This window comes from Miniopterus schreibersii, assembly GCF_964146895.1.
Source record: "Miniopterus schreibersii genome assembly, chromosome: 5".
Taxonomy (NCBI): domain Eukaryota; kingdom Metazoa; phylum Chordata; class Mammalia; order Chiroptera; family Miniopteridae; genus Miniopterus; species Miniopterus schreibersii.
This window is the reverse complement of record NC_138106.1, coordinates 49,731,467-49,751,866: the sequence shown is the minus strand read 5'-3', so window position 1 is coordinate 49,751,866 and position 20,400 is coordinate 49,731,467. Positions and strand designations below refer to the sequence as shown.

At 41.6% G+C, this 20,400-nt stretch overlaps 1 protein-coding gene across 1 annotated transcript in view; it reads right to left on the bottom strand.

Moving 5' to 3' along the window:
- The window catches only part of GPR156 (G protein-coupled receptor 156), a 71,600-nt gene that overhangs the window by 14,519 nt on the left and 36,681 nt on the right, over nucleotides 1-20,400 (bottom strand). Inside the window, exons 4-7 of the mRNA XM_081138308.1 lie at nucleotides 9,114-9,249; nucleotides 8,747-8,857; nucleotides 3,924-4,049; nucleotides 2,835-2,930 (exon numbers count right to left, since the gene is read on the bottom strand). Of these exons, the coding sequence (XP_080994434.1) occupies nucleotides 2,835-2,930; nucleotides 3,924-4,049; nucleotides 8,747-8,857; nucleotides 9,114-9,249 (469 nt within the window). The remainder of the gene's footprint in view (nucleotides 1-2,834; nucleotides 2,931-3,923; nucleotides 4,050-8,746; nucleotides 8,858-9,113; nucleotides 9,250-20,400) is intronic.

Sequence of the window (20,400 nt, the reverse complement as noted above, 5' to 3'; positions counted from 1 at the left end):
TAGCCCTGTGGTCTGTTGTCAAGCCATGTGCCGTGGCAGGGGCAGTGCCCTGAGGAAGGGGCTTTTTTTTCTAATTTTCCCAAAGGCACCATCTGCTTGCCAAGCTCTGCACCTGCAAGACTGCATCTGTCTAGAAGGGATGCCTTTTTCTAATTTATACAAAGGATCCCTACAGGCTGGCAGAGGCTCTGTGCCAGTGGGCGTTTATGGGAGATGAAGAGTGGAAACAGGAGAACAAAGGCGGGCTGGGACTTAGACGAGACTGAGGGGCAGGCAGCAAAGGCTCCATCCATACCCTTCGCCCCCTTTGTGACGTTCCCGGCCCCCACCACCAGAAACCCAGGGCCCTGTTCTTTCCTCTTTCCCATGAATATAAACCTGCTCTCAGATTTCTCATTTGTACTACAGAAAACGACTCACTGCCTCTCTGGAAGGAGCTGCATTAAACAGAAATCAAAGCTCTAATCAATAACATATAGATTCAACATAAGTTCCCCTGACTATATGCAAAGTGTCATGCCAGGTGTAGGGCAAGAACAAGTGCTACAAATAAGTAAGTCATGGTCCTGCCTTTCAAGGAGCTCAGTCTCGTAGGGAGATTGAAGACAAGACACAAGTGTCCGTTTTATAACTGCATATGAAGATGCCACGGGGGATGAGGTGGGGTGGGAATGATGGGGATTCAGAGGGAGACTAACAATGAATATCGGGTCAGGTATCAGCAGGGCACCAGCCAGATCCCACTACCTGACCAGCTCCACCTGTAGGTACGGCCCTAATGATAATTTTTGGGAGGACTAACTGCCTAGAGCGAAGGAGTCAGCATGGCAAAGATGCCTTCTGGGTGCCCCCAGTGTCCAGTGGGGCCTGAGGTGTTATCCTGGGACCTTCAATGGTTAGAAGATACACCAGTCAGGAGGCCAGAGGGGCCTGACTTTTGGGTAACTGATGCCATCAGGAGGCATTTGGCAGAGTTGTATTATTAATAATCTAATCAAAGGTGAATGAAATTAACTCTGTGATTTTGAAATGTTGAAATCTGATTCTATTAAAACATTTCAATTCCATTAAAATCCTTGACCGATGGGAACTAGTATTAATGCGCCCCTATACATCCATGATTTGTGCTTGAGTGAATCTCATATACTCGTATGTCATTGACCTTCACTGCTGGGAAGTGTGGGGTAGTGGGCAGTTGACAGGCTCAGGTGGGGGCTCCTGGGACTTTAAGTGGAGGTTTGGGACTTCCTCGGGGACTGCTCATTGACCAGGGAGCCCCTGGGGTCTGGCTCAGTCAGTTTCCTGATGCTCAGCACTCTCTCCCCCTTTTCTTTCTTTGCCCTTCAGAAAGATATTACAGTGAAACAAAATAGAAATGGGATTATATAAAAGGCAATGGGGAAAATACATCAAGTTGAGTGTCAAAGTGAGTTGCTGTGGGGGACGTGCTGCGTCTGTGCTGGGGGGGACATGCTCTCCTCCAGGGGCTCTCCTCCAGGGGCTTGAGAGCGGCTATTTTTCAGAACTGTCTAGGGGCACAGCAGCAGATTAAAAATAATAACTAACATTTACTGAGCTCTCACTATGGGCCAGGAGTGGTTGAAAACTCTCAGGATGCATTAGCTCCTTTGCAACTCAAAATGGTTGAGTGGGTATTATCATCACCCCCATTTTATGTAAGGGACCCAAGGCTCAGAGAGGTTAAATGAGGCTCAGGGTCAGCTAGGAAGGGGCTGCGTCAGAATTCAAACCCTGCTCTGTCATATTCTGAAGCTCATTAGCAAGAAACTAGAGAAGAGCTGTTCACTTCCTAGTGTTTTCTTTTTAAAATACTTCAATCAAAGTAATATATGCACATAATTAAAAAGCAACATTTCCCTGTGCCAGCCCTGCCCATCCCCAGGCCAGTTTCTCTGAAGCAACCACTTGAAAGTTTACTTTTGGATGAGGCAGCAGGGGTGTGGGCAGGAACGGGGAAGAGGGAGCCAACGGGGGGAAAAAGAGGGCATCTGTAATACTTTCAACAATGAAGATAAATAAATGAATGAATAAATAAATAAATACATAAATAAAGTTTACCTTTGGAGACCACGTATTTCTAGAAAGACTCCTACTCTGGCCAGCAATCAGTCAATCAGGCCTTTCTGCCCTGATAATCGACAGGCAGCCTCCTGGCACACGGGGCTTGCCCTGTTCATTGAAACGGGCCTGCCCTATGCTCCCCAGAGCCAGATCCTCTGTCCCTCCAAGCTGAAAACCAGAAAACCAGCCAACAGGACAGTTGGTCCCTTAGTGCCCCATGTAGGTATCCTGTACCCTCTGGAAATAGTATCCTACTTTCGCCATCTAACAGAGACAAATGAGTCTAATGATGGGAGATTCAGGGCGGGAGACACCTGAGGCGGCCGCAGTCACTCAGAGGACACTGTGGATGTTGTCATCTGCCTTAGGGCCAGCCCTGCTCCCAACCAGAGTGAGAGAGGTAGGTGGGTGAATGCAGCAGATACCTTGACACAATCTCCCTTGCAGGGGTCTGGGAAGAACACTGACACTGCCAAATCAGTTTAAAACACCAGGCCAAGACATGGGAAACACAGTGGGTGAATTCCACATGACCTGGGGAGAACAAAATGAGGGAGTCCAAACAGTTGAAAAAGTGACCCCCTAAAAAAATAGAAAAGTAATAAGAGTCATGGCTTTGAGATTTATGTATCAACCGAGGTCGCCATGATTTCAAGATTCTTTGTAGGAACCACCTCGCTAATTCCTTCTTCATGTATATCCATTTTGTTGGTGAGAGGCAGACTGTCTCCCAAGGAGATGTGGTTACCAACCTTGCATCCCAAAACAAGGGCAATCCAGACATCAGAGTACCGGGAAGCACAGAAGTGCGTGCTGGTCAGCGAGCAGGCCACTTCTCTCCCTGCCACCTAGGAAGGACACAGAGTGAGGACCGAGCGCAGCCGCAGTGACCAGGAACACACAGCAGGTCCCTGTAAAGGTCCTGTAACATGAACCCCTCTACAGCATATATTTTCCCCCTTAATGTATAAAAGTTATCAAATTTAGTTGACGCCATTGGGTAAATGAAAGTGGTATTAATTGGAGGAAAAGATGATAAAGTTGGGCTGACATGTGGATACTTGGTGGCAGCAGGGCTTACCCTCTGTTGTATGCTTTGTCACTACAATGATTCACATTCATCAGCAAAATTACAAATTATTTCACATGATGGTCCTGTTATTTGTTAACAGTTGAAACCTTAAATATTAAATCTGCCATGCGAAGATTCCACTGTATTCCTCAGCCCCTTGTGAGGCTGGAGACATCGTATTTCCTATTAATTGAACACTATGTACCAGGCACAGGTGAGTTCTTTACCTGCATTCTTTTACTTGTCACCAAAGCCCTGAGAAACAGGTAGTATTACTGTCTCCATTTGACATATGAGGAAATAGAGACTTAGAGAGGTTAAATGACTTTCCCAGGGTCACATGGCTACAAAGTGGTAGAGCTGGGATTTGGTCCAGGTTTGACTGACTCCAAAGACGACCTCAAAATACTACTTTTACCTCCCAAGAATTGGGGGAAGGTAACCTCCTGTTGCTCAAAGTTCTCATTATTGGTAATGTGGGAGCAGAGATAGCTGCCAGGCAGATGCCGGTGTGCTGACATCTCAGTGGGTGCAGGGGGAGGACACCTGGGGCAGGAGGAGCAGTCGGAGCGGTAGCACATCTTGCAGACAAGGGACAAGGGATTCACAGCAACCACAGCTCACGACTCTCCCTCTTCTTCGGGTCACTTATCTTCTTGTTGTGAGGATGCCCACCCAGTGAGTGCTCCTGGGAGAATGACCCCGGTGTGCCCACAGAAGCCAGACGCTCCAGTTCAGGAAGTGGATTTTCAGGGATTGGGCCCCTCACCGTCATACTGACTCCGAGAATCTGGAGGCATTGGATGGGGTCCGTCAATACCCACGTCATGAGCAGGATCACATCAGCTATCACCAAGGCTGCCACCAGCCCCAGTAGCTGCAGGTCTTTGATTATCTGAAAAAGAGTCAAGGTTATAACTTTCCCTATCTCACTGGCTATACAGGCTAGAGTGTCCTACATATTCTGAACTATAGACTCCAGGGTTAGCTCTCCCCAAAAGCTTCAAATCCAGCCATCAAACGTAAAACAGATAATAAATATTTACAACGATTTCTGTGTCCATATCATAAGCACCATTAAACATTTCCATTTGTTTATATTTTCCATATCCTGCCTTTTTCCACAAAATATTCAAGGGTTTTATAAAATAAATACTCTATTATTTCTAGATATGTATATATGAGCAGATAGAGAGATGTGGGAGTTTTCGCATAAAACTATTAACCACCATTAACCTGGTGGGTGGGATTGAGAGCTGAGTGTGGTGCTAACACTTTTTATACTTGTATGAATCACTGAATTTTTAAAAAGTGTTACTTTTGTCACTAAAAAATAAAATTAAGAAAACATATACCCTGCAACAGAATGAAAAATTGAAAAACGTTAAGGAAAAGAGAAAATAAAGAGAATTATGATGAAGGCTCAGGTGAGTAGATTACATAACATTCATGAATTGGGGCAGAAATGTGGATCTTAGTTTTTGTCAACCAATGGAAAAAAGAAAGTTCAACCAGTACATGAGTCATGGTGTTTATAAGATAAAAACAAATCGATTGCTTAATCAAGCTGTTCAAAACCAGTAATACAGAGTAAATCTTTAAAGCAGCCAGCAAACAAAGATACATTATGCAGAGAGAAACAAAGACAAGGAAGACATCAGATATCTCATCAGATACAAGGCCAAGTGAGAAGACAATGGAGAAAAAATCTTTAAAGAACTAAAAGTAAAAAAGAAAACCTCAACCTAGAATTCTACATCCAGCAAAAAACATCTTTCCAAAACAAAGGTGGAATAAAGACTTTTTCAGATAAACAAAAGCTGAAAAAATTTAGCACTAGTGCACTTGCATGAGGATGTTAGATATCCTTCAAGAAAAAAGAGAATAATATCAGAATACCCATACAAGGAGGTTAAGAGCTCTGGAAATGTTAACTTCATGGAAAAATAAGTGATTGGTTTTTATTTTAAAAATATCTTTAAAAGATAACTAATTTTAAACAAAAAAATAACAATTGTGTGGAGCTTATAACATATGTAAAAGTAAAAACAATAACACAAAGATTGAGACAGGGAGAAATAGAAGCCTACTACTGTAAAGTACTTACACTAGGTGAATGCCAATTATACACAAACTCTTCCAGAAACTGAAGAGGAGGGAATACTTCCCAGTTCATCCTATAAGGCTGGCATTACCCTGATACCAAAGTCAGAGGAAGATTTTACAAGAAAAGAAAATTACAGAGCAATATCCCTTATAAACATTAATGCACACATTATAAACAAAATTAATTTAACAATATAAGAAGAGGATAATACATCATGACCAAGTGGAGCTTGTCTCGGGAATTCAAGGTTGGTTTGCAATCCTAAAATAATTTAATGTAATCCACCATTTGAACAACTAAAAAAGAAAAAAACATAATCATGCCAACAAACACAGAAAATGCATTTTACGAAAACCATCAATTCTTTACAAAGACATCAATTCTTTATAAAAACTCTCAGGAAAATAGAAATAGAGGAGCTTCCTCAGCTAAATAAAGGGCATCTACAATGAGATTACAGCTAACATCTTACTTAGTTTTGAAAAACTGAATGCCTTCCCCATAAAATAAAGAACAAATCAAGAATGTCTGCACTCAGCACTTCTATTGAACACTGTACTCTTGTTTCTAGCCAGTGCCATCTACAAGAGATTGGACAGAAACTGTCTTTACTCACAGATGATATGATAATCCACATAGAAAATCTGATAGAGTCTATTTGAAAAGCTACTAGAATTACTAAGTAAGTTAGTAAGGTTTGCAGTAAATGAGATCAGCATACAAAAACCAATTGTATTTCTATATATTAGCAATAAAAAATTGGAAAGGCAAATAAAAAGCAATAACACATACAGTAGCACAAAAATATAAAATACTTAGAAATAAATCTAATAAAAGATGTGAAAGACTTCCAATAAAAGTACAAAAAAAATTGCTGACAAAAATTAAAGAATGCCTAAAAAAATGGAGAAATATACTGTGTTCATGGGTTAAAAGACACAACATTGTTAAGAAGTCGATTCTCTACAATTTGATCTATAAATTCAACACAATCTCAATCAAAATCCCAGGAGGATTTTTGCAGAAATTTGCAAACCGATTCAAAAATCCCTATGAAAACCCAAAGCACCTAGAATAGCAAAAACAACATGGTAAAAAAAGAACGCAGTTGAAGAACTAACATTCCCCAATTCAAGACTTAATATAAAGCTACAGTAACCAAGATAATATGGTATTTGTATCAAAATAAACTACATCAATGAAACAGAGTAAAATTCAGAAATAGATCTATGCATCTATGGACAAATGATTTTCAACAAATATACAAAGATAATTCAGTGAAGAAAGGACAGTCTTTTCAACAAATGTTTCTGGAACAATTGCATATCGATATGTAAAAAAGTGAATACTGGTCCATGCAGTACGCCATATTTCAAAATTAACTAAAACATGGATCATAGGCTTAACTGTAAAAACTACTAAAAGTAAACACAGGAGAAAATCTTTTGGGGCCTTGGGTTAGGCAAAAATTTCTTAGATCTGATACCAAAAATTTGATCAATTAAAAAAATTAGATAAATTGAACTTCATCAAAATTAGAAACATCTTCTTTTTGAAAGACACTCTTCAGCAAATAAAAAGAGAAGCCACAAACTGGAAGAAAATCTTTGCAAATCACGTATCTGATAAAGGACTTGTATCCTGAATTTTTAAAAAGGAACTCTCAAAACTTAATAATAAGAAAAACAAACAACAAAATTTAAGTGTGAGACATGAGCAGAGACTTCACCAAAGAAGATATACAGGGTGGGGCAAAAGCAGTTTTACAGTTGAATGTGTTTCACAGAGCTTATTCTTGTATTATTATTGATTAATTACTGTGTTATTTTCCACATAAACAACTGTAAACCTACTTTTGTCCCACCCTGTATACATGTGTAAAGATGCTCAACAGCGAAGCAGGGAAATGCAAATTAAATCACAGCGAGAGACTATTACACACACCCATTAGAGTGGCTAAAATAAAAAAGACTGGCTAAGTCAAATGTTGGAGAGGATGTGGAGGAAAGGGACCCTGAGGCTCTGCTGGTGAGAATGTAATATGGTACAACCACTTTGGAAAACAGGCAATTTCTTAAAAGTTAGATATACGTCTACCACGTGACCCAACCGTTCTACTCTTGGGTTTTTTATCCAAGAGAAATGAAAGCATATGTCTACGTAAAGACTTGTACATGAATATTCATAGCAGTTTTATTTTTAATAGCCCCGACTGGAAACAAACCCAAACACCCATCAACAGGTGAATGGAGAAACAAGCTGAAGCGTGTCTACACATGGAATACTACTCAGCAATGACAAGGAAAGAACCACTGAGGCACACCACACATGGGTGAACTTCAAAATAATTACTCCAAGTAAAAGAAGACAGACCAAAAAAAGTACAGACTGTATTATTCCATTTATATAAAATTCTGGGATGTGCAAACTCATCTATAGTGACAGGAAGCAGATCAATGGTTGCCTGGGGGACAGGGATAGGGGATGTAAGGATCGGACAGGAGAGGGAGATAAAGGTGTATGAGGAAGTTTTTTGGTGTGGATTATACACCATATTTAATGAATGTACACACACATCAAAACATGAAATCATACAATTTGAATATGTGCAGTTCATTGCTTATCAGCTATGCCTCAATAAAGCTATTTTTTTAAAAAAAGAATCAGAATTCTAGAGAGATGGATAAACTTCTTGTCCTTTTAGGCAATGTTTTTCATATGCATGGGTACTCACAGCTGAGCTTTTGATAAATGTTCACCATTATTCAATAACTAAAAAAAACTCCCTCAAAATAAAAAGCACCATTCCAGAGGAGCCCCATTGAGAAATACATTGGATTTGGGCAGAGTCTATAGACAAAGTTTCATGATCAAGCTTTGAGGTTTGGGCAGCTCCATCAGGGAAGCTAAAAAAGTGGGGGGATGTGGTTAGGATGACATCTGATAACAGGAACATGTAGGTGACCTGCTGCCACTTAGCTTCTAGGGTTGATTCTATCTGCTGAAGGGGTGTCCTCTCCCTTGTTCACTGCTCCAGGACCATCCTTGGTGCAGAGAGTGGCCTCCTACATGGAAAAGAACTGGGCTCCACTGAGGGAAACAACTGCTTACACTTGCTAGAGCTTCTCTGTACTCACCCTCCCTCTGCTTTCAGCTCACACCTGTGCCAAGCAACAGTCTCTCTGGGCACCTCACGCTGGTGCCACCTATAGGCCACCTCACATCCCCAGAGCAGTACCAGGGCCTTGGGTGCATATGAAGCAGAACCTATGTCCACACACCTATCTCTCCAATAGCAGTGACACACAGCCTTCTAGGCTTGGGGACTTAGGAGGCCACACGACTCCAAGTTTGAAGTGAGGAGCGGGAACTTCAGACTATTGTAAAAGGGCCAGACTCAGTAATCTCTCAAAGCTTCTCTAGCTTTTAATCAATAGTGAAGCAGCCATCTGCAGTCAAGCACTATGTACTTGCTGCCCACTCACCACTCTCTTGTCCGGGACCCTCTGGGTAAACACCTTGTAGAGTCGCCAGCTCTTCCCCAGAATGGGTCCAAACACAAGGGAGGTCCCAATGCACAGCATGGACAGTCTTACCTACGGGTGGAAAGGGACAGAAGCAAAAGGCATGAAAGGAACAACTGTCATTCTCCACACATTCTGACCTGCAAAGCCTCAGGCCAGAGAGGGCTTGGCACTGAAAGTGGATCTCGTTGACTAAGCAGTCCAGGGATCGCCTCTGAAAGTGCCCACACCAAGGACATAGGTAACCACCACCCATAGGAGGAAGCTGATTAAAAAATTATCAAAACTTTGGCATTATATTTAAAACAAAAATGAAGACTTCACCTACCTGAATGAGAGTTTCCATTGAGCTTCCCACTGAAGCATCTTGACCTTGAATCCCAAAGAGGTAAGCGCTACTGTAAGTCAGACAACTGCCCAGCAAGGTCACAATGTTCAGATTGGGACTGGACATCTTCACAATCCTAGAGGGAGTCAGGAAAAAAGGCAGCTACAGTCATGACCCCTTCCCTGGGGGTGGACACAGCTTCCCCACCAGCTGCATCAACCTCAGAATGAAGGGCCACTGGGGAGAAATCACTTTATAGGCCTGTAAAATATTGTTGATTTATTTAAATTTATTTTCAAAGGGAACTAAATTCTGGCTTGTCTTGCTTGTAGAACTCCAAGTCTTTTAAGAGAAGGTCAACTTCTAAAAGAGGAGTCTCCCATAACATTGATGGTTGCTAAGAGACTGCTGTATGCAGCCCAGTGAATAAATAACTAGCAGGCAGATACCTAAGGAGATGCAGTTAGGAGTCTTTAGAAATGAGCTGTAAGTAAATCGCTATTTGGAAAAGAGGTTTGGGAATTTTTCATACCCTATTACTTTATTTGATAAGTAAACTGTTTTCCTGTCTCTGCCCCACAGGAGAGAAAGGAGATGCAGGACTGAAAGCAGGAAATATGGCAAGGGGTCTCCTCTCGAGGGGTTTTAAATTAGGTTACGGAGCAATACAAAGATTAGAGGGCAGGATGGACTGTCACGGTCTCGGACAAACCCTGGCTCGGACAAGCCAGCAGAGGCTCAGGACAAGGTAGAAATGTGTGCATTGTTAACCTTAGGGGAAAACGAGGCCTAAGCTGTTTTTTTGTTTGTTTTTGTTACGGATAACAATTAAGAAGTAAAGGTAACTACTAACAGTTAAGGAGGAATGTATAATTGTATTTAAGAATTTTAGTCTAAATAGTATTTTACATAAATGCAATATTTATACTGAGTCCTATGATAATTATACTTAGTTATATTCTTACTTTTGATAATAACTGGGCATTGTTATCTATATATCTGGATTACCTGGCTGACCACCTTAAAAGTCCAGAGCCAAGGCAAAGACATCTGCTTAGTGCAGCCTGTTTTAAGGGCAGCAAAATATCTAGGAGGCATTAAACAGTTTGCTAGTGCTGGATTTGCAAACAGTATGACCACCACTGGCCCAGCTTGATTACTTTGTAGCTGGTAGCATAATTATGTCCACACCTGAAAGGACACCAAAGAACTGCCCCTGATGCAGGCCCCAAGTATAGTCACCATAAACCAGAGTCCTGTTGAACTTTCCCTTGTCTTGGAGCAAAAACCTTTATATTTTTCCCCCCTAAAAGTAAAAACAACTTTCAGGTATTCCAGTTATAAAATGGGGGTAATAATACTCCTTCCCCTCCAAGATGTGAGGAGTCGATGAGGCAATAGAGTGAAGTGTGTGGCATAGGACCTGGCACCTAGCAAGCAACAATGCTGCCAATATTAGTTGATGATATTATTAATCTTACCACCTTCCAGGCTTTAGAAACCTAGGAATCACATTTCCTTCTCCTGTTTGTGTATCATCTATACCCAATCAATGGCCAACTGCTTTCTCCTGCTACTTCAAACTCTTTCTGAGTTGTCCTTCCCTCTCCATTCCTGCTACCACGTTGATCTAAGATACAACTACATTAGGAGCAATAGAACTGGAGGCAGGTGTGACAAATGGGAATCCTGGCTCTGTTCCTCATAGCTGTGTGACTAGGGCAAGTCATTTAACTACTCCTAGGATCCTGTTTCCTCATGGGTGAAATGAAGATAATATCATCTTTCAGGTTCACCCCACAGGTTATTGCAAAGATCAAGAGAGGCGAGTGCCAAAACTCTTTGAAAACCCTAAGGTCATGCAAAAAATATTAATTTTTAGACTTTTAGTGTAACCTTTAGCTCTCTGTAACACCCGTTTTCCCCTGTCCTAATACTTCCTGTACATTACTTTCAGACTTATTTTCTTAAAATACCACTCTCATCACTTAACAAGAGTGTTACATGTATAAAGAACATTTGTCTATTGTTTGCCTTAAGTCTCCTGTATCCAAATTTAAGATCCAGCCCTAACATCCTCAGTCATCACGTCTTCAAACTGTGGACTCACAGAGAGTAATCTTCCCTAGTTTCTTTATCTCTTCCCATAAGAAAGGGAATTATATGGTGAATATTGACTACTGAAATGAAAACAATGCTAACCAGCAGCTCCACAAAGCATTTGTTAAGAAGAGTAATTCATTCAAGAGACCAGTGCTGACACTGGTTCAGAAAGGAGAGCACCACTGACCTGGATCGGGCCACTTGGTGCAGTCAGCAGCTTGGGCAGTGATGCTACTAGAACTGGGTGGGCTTCTGCAAGACCAGTAACGGAGGCCATTCTTCCCCATGGCCACCCGCAAACTCCTGGGCATGAGAAATAAATATCTGATGGTGACCTCACTCAGCAACAGCCTGGGCTTCACAGCCACACATCTGTGTTGTCTAGATCACTGATGGGTAGATTTCTTTCTTCATTCTTCTCTGGACCCATTTTACGTGAACTACCACTGTTCAATCAGATCTCCTTTCATGTAATTTAGTACTGCATGAATCCAGATTTAAAACTCCTCCCTCCTGATTTAGTTAGGAGGAACTCAATTTAGTTATTTTTGACAAAATATATATGACATAGTCTTCACATCTCAGAAGTTGGTGCATATTCATTTTTCAAAGGGACATGATATGGACTTGTATATGGATACTTCACAGTAAAACAATTTTACTGGAAACTTGTCCCAGAAAAAAAATGCATGCAGAATGATTTACCTATTTTGTTTGACCAAGTTAACACCTGTGAAGTCACTGAAAAGTGAATCATCTCCCATTCAGCAGGTGAATTATGTATGTCTGGGGAATGTCTTTGCTACTTTGATAGGAATTCAACCAGCAATGTCTTTTATATTTTTCTATTAAACTAAAAGATGAAACTACATTTGCTGAATGTTTTAATCAAGCACAAACCCATAATTTCCACAAAGCAAGAAGATTTAAATATTATATACTTAATTATGAAGAGCAAGTCACATCTAGGTTACTTGTGTTGAGTTTACAAAGAAGATAAAAGCTTGGACTGGGTTACCGGCAATCAAAAACAAGGTGAGTTTTTTGTTTTGTTTTGTTTGAAAGGGTTACATAGTGATCTCATCATTTTTTCCCTTCATTTACTGATTGGTAATATAAGGCAAGAACTTTCTTGATTTTTTTATTCTCAAGTAACTTCTCAGTACATAAGAGAAACTTATCCATCTGCATCTGCAGAACTTGTATGAACCTGGATTACCATCTCAATAGTCTATAATAAATTCAGATGCATAAGTGACACCCACCAGCTTATAGGTATGATGTCTTAAAAATTTTTATCAAATATTGGTTTCTGAACTTGGCGGTTTATTATATTTAGAGTTATGGAGGACTGATTGGTCACGCTAGTGTTTCTTTTTAACAATGGGTAAGGCTGAGTTTGGAAGCACAGCCTGCCAATGGGGCAGAGGGCACTTCTTGGCTTGCTGTGGCTACTAGAAAACTTCCCTAAGATGTCACATGGCCATGCTTTCTAAAAATGCTACATGAGTTGATATAAATGGTATCATTGAGTTTTAAACATACTTAAAACCAAATATGAATGTTTTTCCAAAAAAATTGTAATAAAATAATGAATATATCGTGAAGATTTATTGAATTTCTTTTTCAATCCATTGTTTTTGATCTGTGCTACAGAAGGATTATACATCTATGTCATCTGGATCTGTTCCAAACAGCTTTACCGTAATGTTGTCTGGTGTGTTTCAGCAAATGTGATCATTTTTCTATCTTGCTTATTTCTAATCTATTAGGTTCAAAATCTGAATCCAATTCAAATTCTGTACACTGCAAACTAATAGTTGTGTCACTTCTAGCCATTTATATGAAAACTTCGTTTCATAAGAGCAACAGCAGCCTTGTCCTGCTCCTTCCCTCTCCTGCCTGGGCCACCATCCTAGGAGATTTCATTAACCTTTCAGCCTCCAGAGTTCTGTATCATTTAATCACAATGACTTCACTTTATTCCACTTTCAGATACTCATCTCCAGGGTCATACCCTGGGTCTTATTATTATTCAGAATGGTACCACTTCAGAAATTTTACACATCAATATCCCATTCTCTAATCATAATCCATCCAAAACTTAACTCCTAGTCTTTTTTTAATTTTATTTTTCAATTACAGTTGGCATTCAATGTTATTTTATATTAGTTTCAGGTGTATAGCATAGTGGTTAGACAATTATATAATTTACAAAGTGATCCTCCAATAATTCCAAGGACCCATTTGGCACCATTCATAGTTGCTATAATATTATTAACTATATTCCTTATGCTGTATTTTACATCCCTGTGACTATTTTGTAGCTACCAATCTGTATTTCTTAATCCTTTTACCTTTTTCACCCAGCTCCCCAACCACCTCCCCCTGGCAACCATCAGTCTGGTCTCTGCATCTATGATTCTGTTTCTGTTTTGTTTGCTCATTTATTTTGTTCTTTAGGTTCACATATACGTGAAATCATATGGTATTTGTATGTCTCTATCTGACTTATTTCACTTAGCATAATACCCTCTAGGTCCATCCATGTTGTCACAAATGGTAAGATTTCATTATTTTTGTGGCCGAGTAATATTCCATTGTATATATGTATCACAACTTTTTTATTCACTTGTCTACTGATGGCACTTGGGCTGCTTCCATATCTTGACTATTGTAAATAATGCTTCAATGAGAATAGGGGTGCATATAACTTTTAACTCCTAGTTTTCCTCCTCAACCTGTTCCTCTCAAATTCTACACCACTTTAGAAAATGGCAACTCCATCTTTCTATCTGCTTGGACCAGAAATCTTGGAGTCATTCCTGACTCTTGCTCACCACCCATATGCAATCCGTCATGAAATCCTATCGGCTCCATCCCTGAAATTCACCCAGAATCCAACTACTGCTCACCGCCTCTGCTGCCACCTCCCTGACCAGAGGCTTACTTTGCATCTGCCGTTTGGATGATTGCAACAGCCTCCTAACTGGTCTCCCTGGTTCTCCATGGGGCCTCCCCTATGTCTGTTTTCAACACAGCAGTGAGAGCGAAGGCAAATCAGATCATGTCACGTCTCTGCTCAAAGCCCTGCAGTGGAGTGCCACCTCGCTCCCAGGAAAAGCCAGTCTTCGCTGGGTCTGCAAGGCTTGCACATTTGTTCCCCATTATCTCTCTAGCTCATTTCCTACTCTGTCCCCTGCCCACTGCACCCCACACAGGCCTCCTTATTGTTCCTGGGAATTCCAGGCACTCACACACTTCAGGGCTTTCAAGTGGCTATTCCCCCTGCCTGGACTATTTAATCCACACATCGGAACACTTTATTCCCTCTCGCCCTTTGTGTTTTCCTTCCAACGTTACCCTCGCACCTAGAGCTACGATGACAACCCATTTAAAATCACACCCTTCCCCCAGAATTCCAGATCCTTCTGATCTTGTCCTAGTCTCTCCATCCCCACCTCACCACAGTACTTATTAACTTCTAATGTATTACATAACTTACATATTTTTTTATTGTCGTTGTTTATGGTCTTCTCCTGATTAGAACTGTTCGTGATATACTGGAGGGCTAGAGCTCTGCCTCGAATGCTGAAGGCGCTCAGTAAACGCTTGATGAACGAATGAAAGCGCCTCCGTCCCCCAGGCCCCTCATTTGCTTCCTTCTGACACCCTTGCTCACTGACAGCCTCCAGGCCTCCGGTTCCTGGGTTCTTTTGCTTTTTCACAGTCTATCAGCCTCTCTTCCTTTCTCTGCCCAATTTCTAGCCTCTGGTTGGTCATCTGAACTGCTCTCTAAATAACACCCAGTTCAGGCTGCAAACAAACCCTTTTGCTGCATCTGTCCCTCAAAACTATCATCAAAATTACAGTGTCTGCTTTTACCTCCAGGCAGCTGAGTGTGGGAGAAAATTATACAACCTTGCAGATCGCTGCCACCAAAATCGAGGGCTTCCAACATCAATCAGCCAAATTCTCTGTGCTACCAATCTTTTTATTTTTTTCTCTGAGGCATTTCTTAACATTTTCTTTGTAAGTGACTCACCTCATTGAATTCAAAAAAATAAGAGCACATATCTGTCTGGTTGATGCCCCCAGTCTAGGTTTGGTGCCCTCCTCTACGTTCTTATGACACCCAGGGTATATGAGCATCAATACAATTGTCATGTTATTCTCCCAGCTTTTTATGTTTGTCCCACTGGACAGTTTCTACTCCTTAAAATCCAGGCTGTTTTTTATCGATGTGTATCTCAGTCCTCAGCACAGTCTGGAAAATGGCAAGCATTCCATAACCATTAGTTAGTGAATAAATGAATTCATTAATGGATGTGGAAGGCTGATCCTTCCTTTCTTTATCTTCTTCCTTAATCTGATTTTTCCTTGGCAATGCTCTCTGTTGGATGGCTAATGGCTGAAAGGCAGCAGAGATCCCTGATAGTCGGAGGGAGAGTCAAGAGCTGGTTCAGTGCTTCCGTGTTAAGGCAAGAGGGGTACTGGTAGGAGTTTCAGGGGGATCTCTTTGGTCCCTCCTGGAATGGCTGAGAACTCCCTGGCATTACTGAACACAAAAAGGCCAGAGATATTTTGGAGGCTCTGAGTTCCGTGGCCTTCCAAAGACACTGGGTTTTCACCACTTGGCAAATCCTCCTACTCCAAACCCTCACTGAAAAGCCTCTTTATCTGGGTGAGCCCCTCCTTTGCTTCCCAGTCAGCATGATGCTGAAGGGTCTAATAATAAATGAGAGAAAGGGTCGTCATGCTTGTGGAACTTCTGCTCTCCCATCCTCTTTGTTTCTAGGAAAGTGCAGCATCTTGGAGAGGGGGTGTATTCACATATGTACACCCACATATGTATTTACTCGTCTCCAATGAAATCAGGCCACTTGAAAGATTCCTTTCTATTGGCTGAACTCTTCCTGGAGAATTCCCCCAGGCAATGCTTTTGTCCAATGTGTCTCTTACATCATGTGTCGAGGGCCATGCAGGCCCAGTGATATGAGGACAGCCCTTGTCGAGCAAGTGATGGATGAGGCCTCATCTTCACGACCACACAGATTAGACTCTCAGCTTACATCTGCTCAGAGGTTAACAACCGCATCCCATCTCGTGGCTTCAGAAAATGTGCTGATCTTGGATTGATTTGCTGCTTGCAGCTTGGCTAGGAAGCATGCTTTCTCTTTACATTTTTGCAGCCAATAAATTACATTTTTTTAAAGAGTTAAACCATTCAGCCCCGCCTCTTGTCCTGGCTGGGCCCAGCCTCTCTAAATTCACCTGCTTTCCCATAGTCGTAAGTACTGGTGTAGATTCGGTTTACATGAAGAGAGAGAGCTTCCTACTTACTATTCTGTCAGTTCAGGCCTCCAATTGCTAAAGCTGGAAAGGAAGGGAAAGAACAAAGACATTCTGCCTGCGCAACAGCTAAATGGTTAGCAGTGGTTGGACCTGATGAAGCCTAAGGTCCCTTCCAGCTCTTCCTTTAGCTTACTCCAGAGGCAAATTTCTTTTCCCTGTTACTGGCTTATTTCCATTTCTGCTTCTCTACTTTAAGCAGGAACAACAGGCTGACCTAGTTACCAGAAATGCATTAGGATTATTTCCCAATCAATCGGTTATCAGTTGAGCAAAATATTTAGCTATTAAGAACAAAACAAAACTTGCTAAATATCCTCCCCTCAAATTATCATTTAGCAGATGACCTCAGTGTCTCCATGTTTTATAAGTTACAGTCTTTTTAATAATCTTCCTATGCCAAACATTAATTTAGCAATTCCTAAATATCTGCTGGTCAAGGTAAGAACAACTAGAGGTTTCAAAGCACACAAGATCTAATTTCTGTCCTCAGCTCATTAGGATACTACCTCCCTGGTATCTAACCCTTTCTTGGCAAAGACAATTTTCTTATTCTGTCTTTTCATCTTTTAAAGTAGAACAAAATTTTAATATAATATAAGTAGTTGTTTTCTCAGTGTTCACTGGGCTATTTAACAAAACCTATGTATGTGAATATCTGTTTATTATAGATGTTTATATGTGAATATAAACTTCCAGTGTACAAATTTCAGAATACATAGCTCTCCTGGACTATGAACAGACCCAAGGACCAATTTAAAAATGCATTCTTGCAAATATTTTTAAAGCTGAAATGTGGAAATTTAGATATAATACCAAATGCCATTACTTCATTACACCAGCTCCAGCTAGGACAGCAGTGAAGAAGCTTACTGATTCAAAATCAGCTGATGAGGAGAGGGGAAAAACCCCCAAATGGTACCCTTAGTAGAGAGGAGCTTGTATGGCTTTAATTGGGAGTCTTATGGCCCCACTCCACATCAATCTTATAAAAAATTAGCTTCCAAATGTATTTTCGTTATGTGTCATGCAATTGTAATGTATTTTAATTGTGTTTTTAAATGCTGGAGGAAAAACATTAGAAACAAAAAGATCCGCTTTTCTCATATAAACTCAGACCGAGAGTGTGAGCAGCGCTGTCATTTATAAAGCAGTGGTTTCGACTTCCTGTCTGCCTTAGCTGTGGGGAAGGCCTTGGGCAGTTAGTTCCCCACAGGAGACCTGTCGCACTTCCCGAAGGGTAGAGCAGATGCCCTGATTTTAAGTGGAGCACAGAGCACAAGCACAGTCGGCCACATGAAACACCCGCTCACAGGGAGTCTGCTGTGAACCAGACATGTTGTTCTGTAGATTCATCTCTTTGAAGCACCAAAGCTTCGCCTGCCGCACTGGGGAGGTTCCCTTCCCTCTTCCATTCTTTCTCTTCCTCAGGTTTGTGGCAGGAGAACTTCAGGCCTTGGTGAATTTGAGAAGAATCCTGAACAACTTAGGTGGAATCATTCCCCATGGTGCTAGAATCTGGGAATTCCTGATGCGGGGACTGGGTTTTACGTGGCTGTGTCCCCATCAGCACCTCCTACAGGGCCCTGAACCTAGTGGAAACTTATTAAATGTTTGCTATCCTGGATAGGTCATTAGACTTGGAAGAGCTCTTAGAGGTCCAGTACTTAGAAGAGATAAAAGGGAGGCTGCCAGAAAGGAAGGGCCTGCTTGCTCCCCACCACTCTGCCCCCACGAATTGCCTAGGACATGACTTGAGCCTTAGGGTCCTAAGGAACGTGGCTTAAACCAGGAACTTGCATACAGTTTTACAGCCATTGTAATCCAGATGTCCTGACTCCTAGTTCCCTCCAGTGTTCTCTCAGTTCCCCCCAGTTTACCCCAGCCACCTGGGACCCAGTGTCCATCCACCTGATCAAAGAACATCTGCGAGGGGGCTTCCCGGCTGGTAGGCCAAGGGTTTTCACCTGTCCTCTCAACTGAGCCTCCTCAAAGGCTCCATTTAGCTGACATTTATCATCAAGGAGACAGAGAGAAAGTCCTGAGTACCCTGGAGCTCCTTCTGCTGGGTTTGCCTGCCCCTTCCGATTCTGATTGCTGGCCTGAACCACGGACCTTGGCAGGGTTCCCTTTCTGACTCCTGGCTTTACCTACTGGCTAGAACCTCAGAATAAATTCTTGCTACAGTCGGCTTTGGGCTCTTGGTTTCCATCACTGTCTAGTGGCTCCAAGTTTTGGACCCAGCAATGGCCTGGCAATGTCTGCCCTGGGCTGTGATAGGAGTTGTATGTTCTGTCCTATAATCTGATGTGAAAGGAATGACTGTTAGACAATCTCTCTCTGCGTGTTTAAGCAGCTTTCATGGATTCACACTGAGGCAAGATGATGTAGTGGGAAAAGCATGGGCTCTGTAATCAGACTGACTACATTTACTGGCTGCGTATGGCCGGCGACCTGCCTAAACAGGCTGAGGCGGTCTTTTCACCTCAAAATGTGGAAAATAATATTTATCTCCTGAGTGCTATAAAGGTTAGAGATACGTATCTTCAGCGAAAGCACGTAAGAGGCCTGTTATACGAAGTAACAACTATCAATTTTAAGTTAAATTATTGATATTTACACATGTAGAAACTAAGTGCAGATTTTATGGAGAGTTCAGATACTGACGGAACCTGAAACATTTTTTTTAAACATACACATTTCACTTTATATATCATTGTCATTTAAAGCTTGATTTTATAAAACATAAAAAGACATTTTAAGAGTTCTCTGAGATACTTTTGAGTCATCAAAAAATTACATATTACAGATGATTGTGACTATGTTTTTTTCTATTTCTTAGAATATTGATAGTGATATTAATGATATTAAAAAGAGTAGCCAGCATTGATTTAATATGTGGTAGGCAGTTTCTAGGTGCTCTATATATACTATCTAATGCAGTCTTCATGGCATTCTGAGAAAAGTAGTGTCATTACCCTTATTTTTATTTTTATTTTATATTTTTCTCCTCACCTGAGGGTATTTTTTTTTCCATTGCTTTTCAGAGAGAGTGGAAGGAAGAGAGAAATAAAGAGAAACATCGATGCGAGAGAGACACATCAATTGGTTGCCTCCCGCAGGCAGGGATCGAGCCTGCAACCGAGGTATCTGCCCTTGATCAGGAATCAAACCCGGGGCCCTTCAGTCCGAGGGCCGATGCTCTAACCACTGAGCAAACCGGATAGGGCTCATTCCCCGTTTTTAAATAGGGAAATGCAATTTGGCAAAGCTCAATAGAGGGATCAAGTCACCTGACTAGTAAATGCAGGAGCTGGGATTTGAGGTAGAGTTTGATTCCAGAGCCCGAGTGCTTGTGCCATTTAATCTTTCTCTGTTCACACACTCAACCTTTTGTGAACACTGTTAAGAATGACCCCTGTCCCCCTCTTCGTTTCCCCACTTGGGCCTATTGAGGAGAGGCGTTCACCTCCCTCTTCTCCCCGGGCGAGCAGGAGGAGCAGTGGGAATGGAGAGGCTAACAGTCCTGGGCTGAGTTTTACCAAATGGTCTCCAAGGCAGGAATCTCTACTCCTCTCTCCTTCTTTCCCGCCTCCACGGGGCAGGGAGCTCGCCTCCGCCTCCTGGGCCCCATTTTAGCAGTATGTCAAGTAGTGCTTTCTAATCTACCTCTCCCTGTGCTTCCTTTTTCTCTGAAAACTTTTATTTTGAAATTATTTAAAGCTCCCAAGAGGTTGCAAAACAGAAAAGAGAATTTCTGTGTACACTTCACCCAGCTTTCTCCAAAGATAACATCTTACATAACTAGAGCACATTATCAAACCAGGAAATT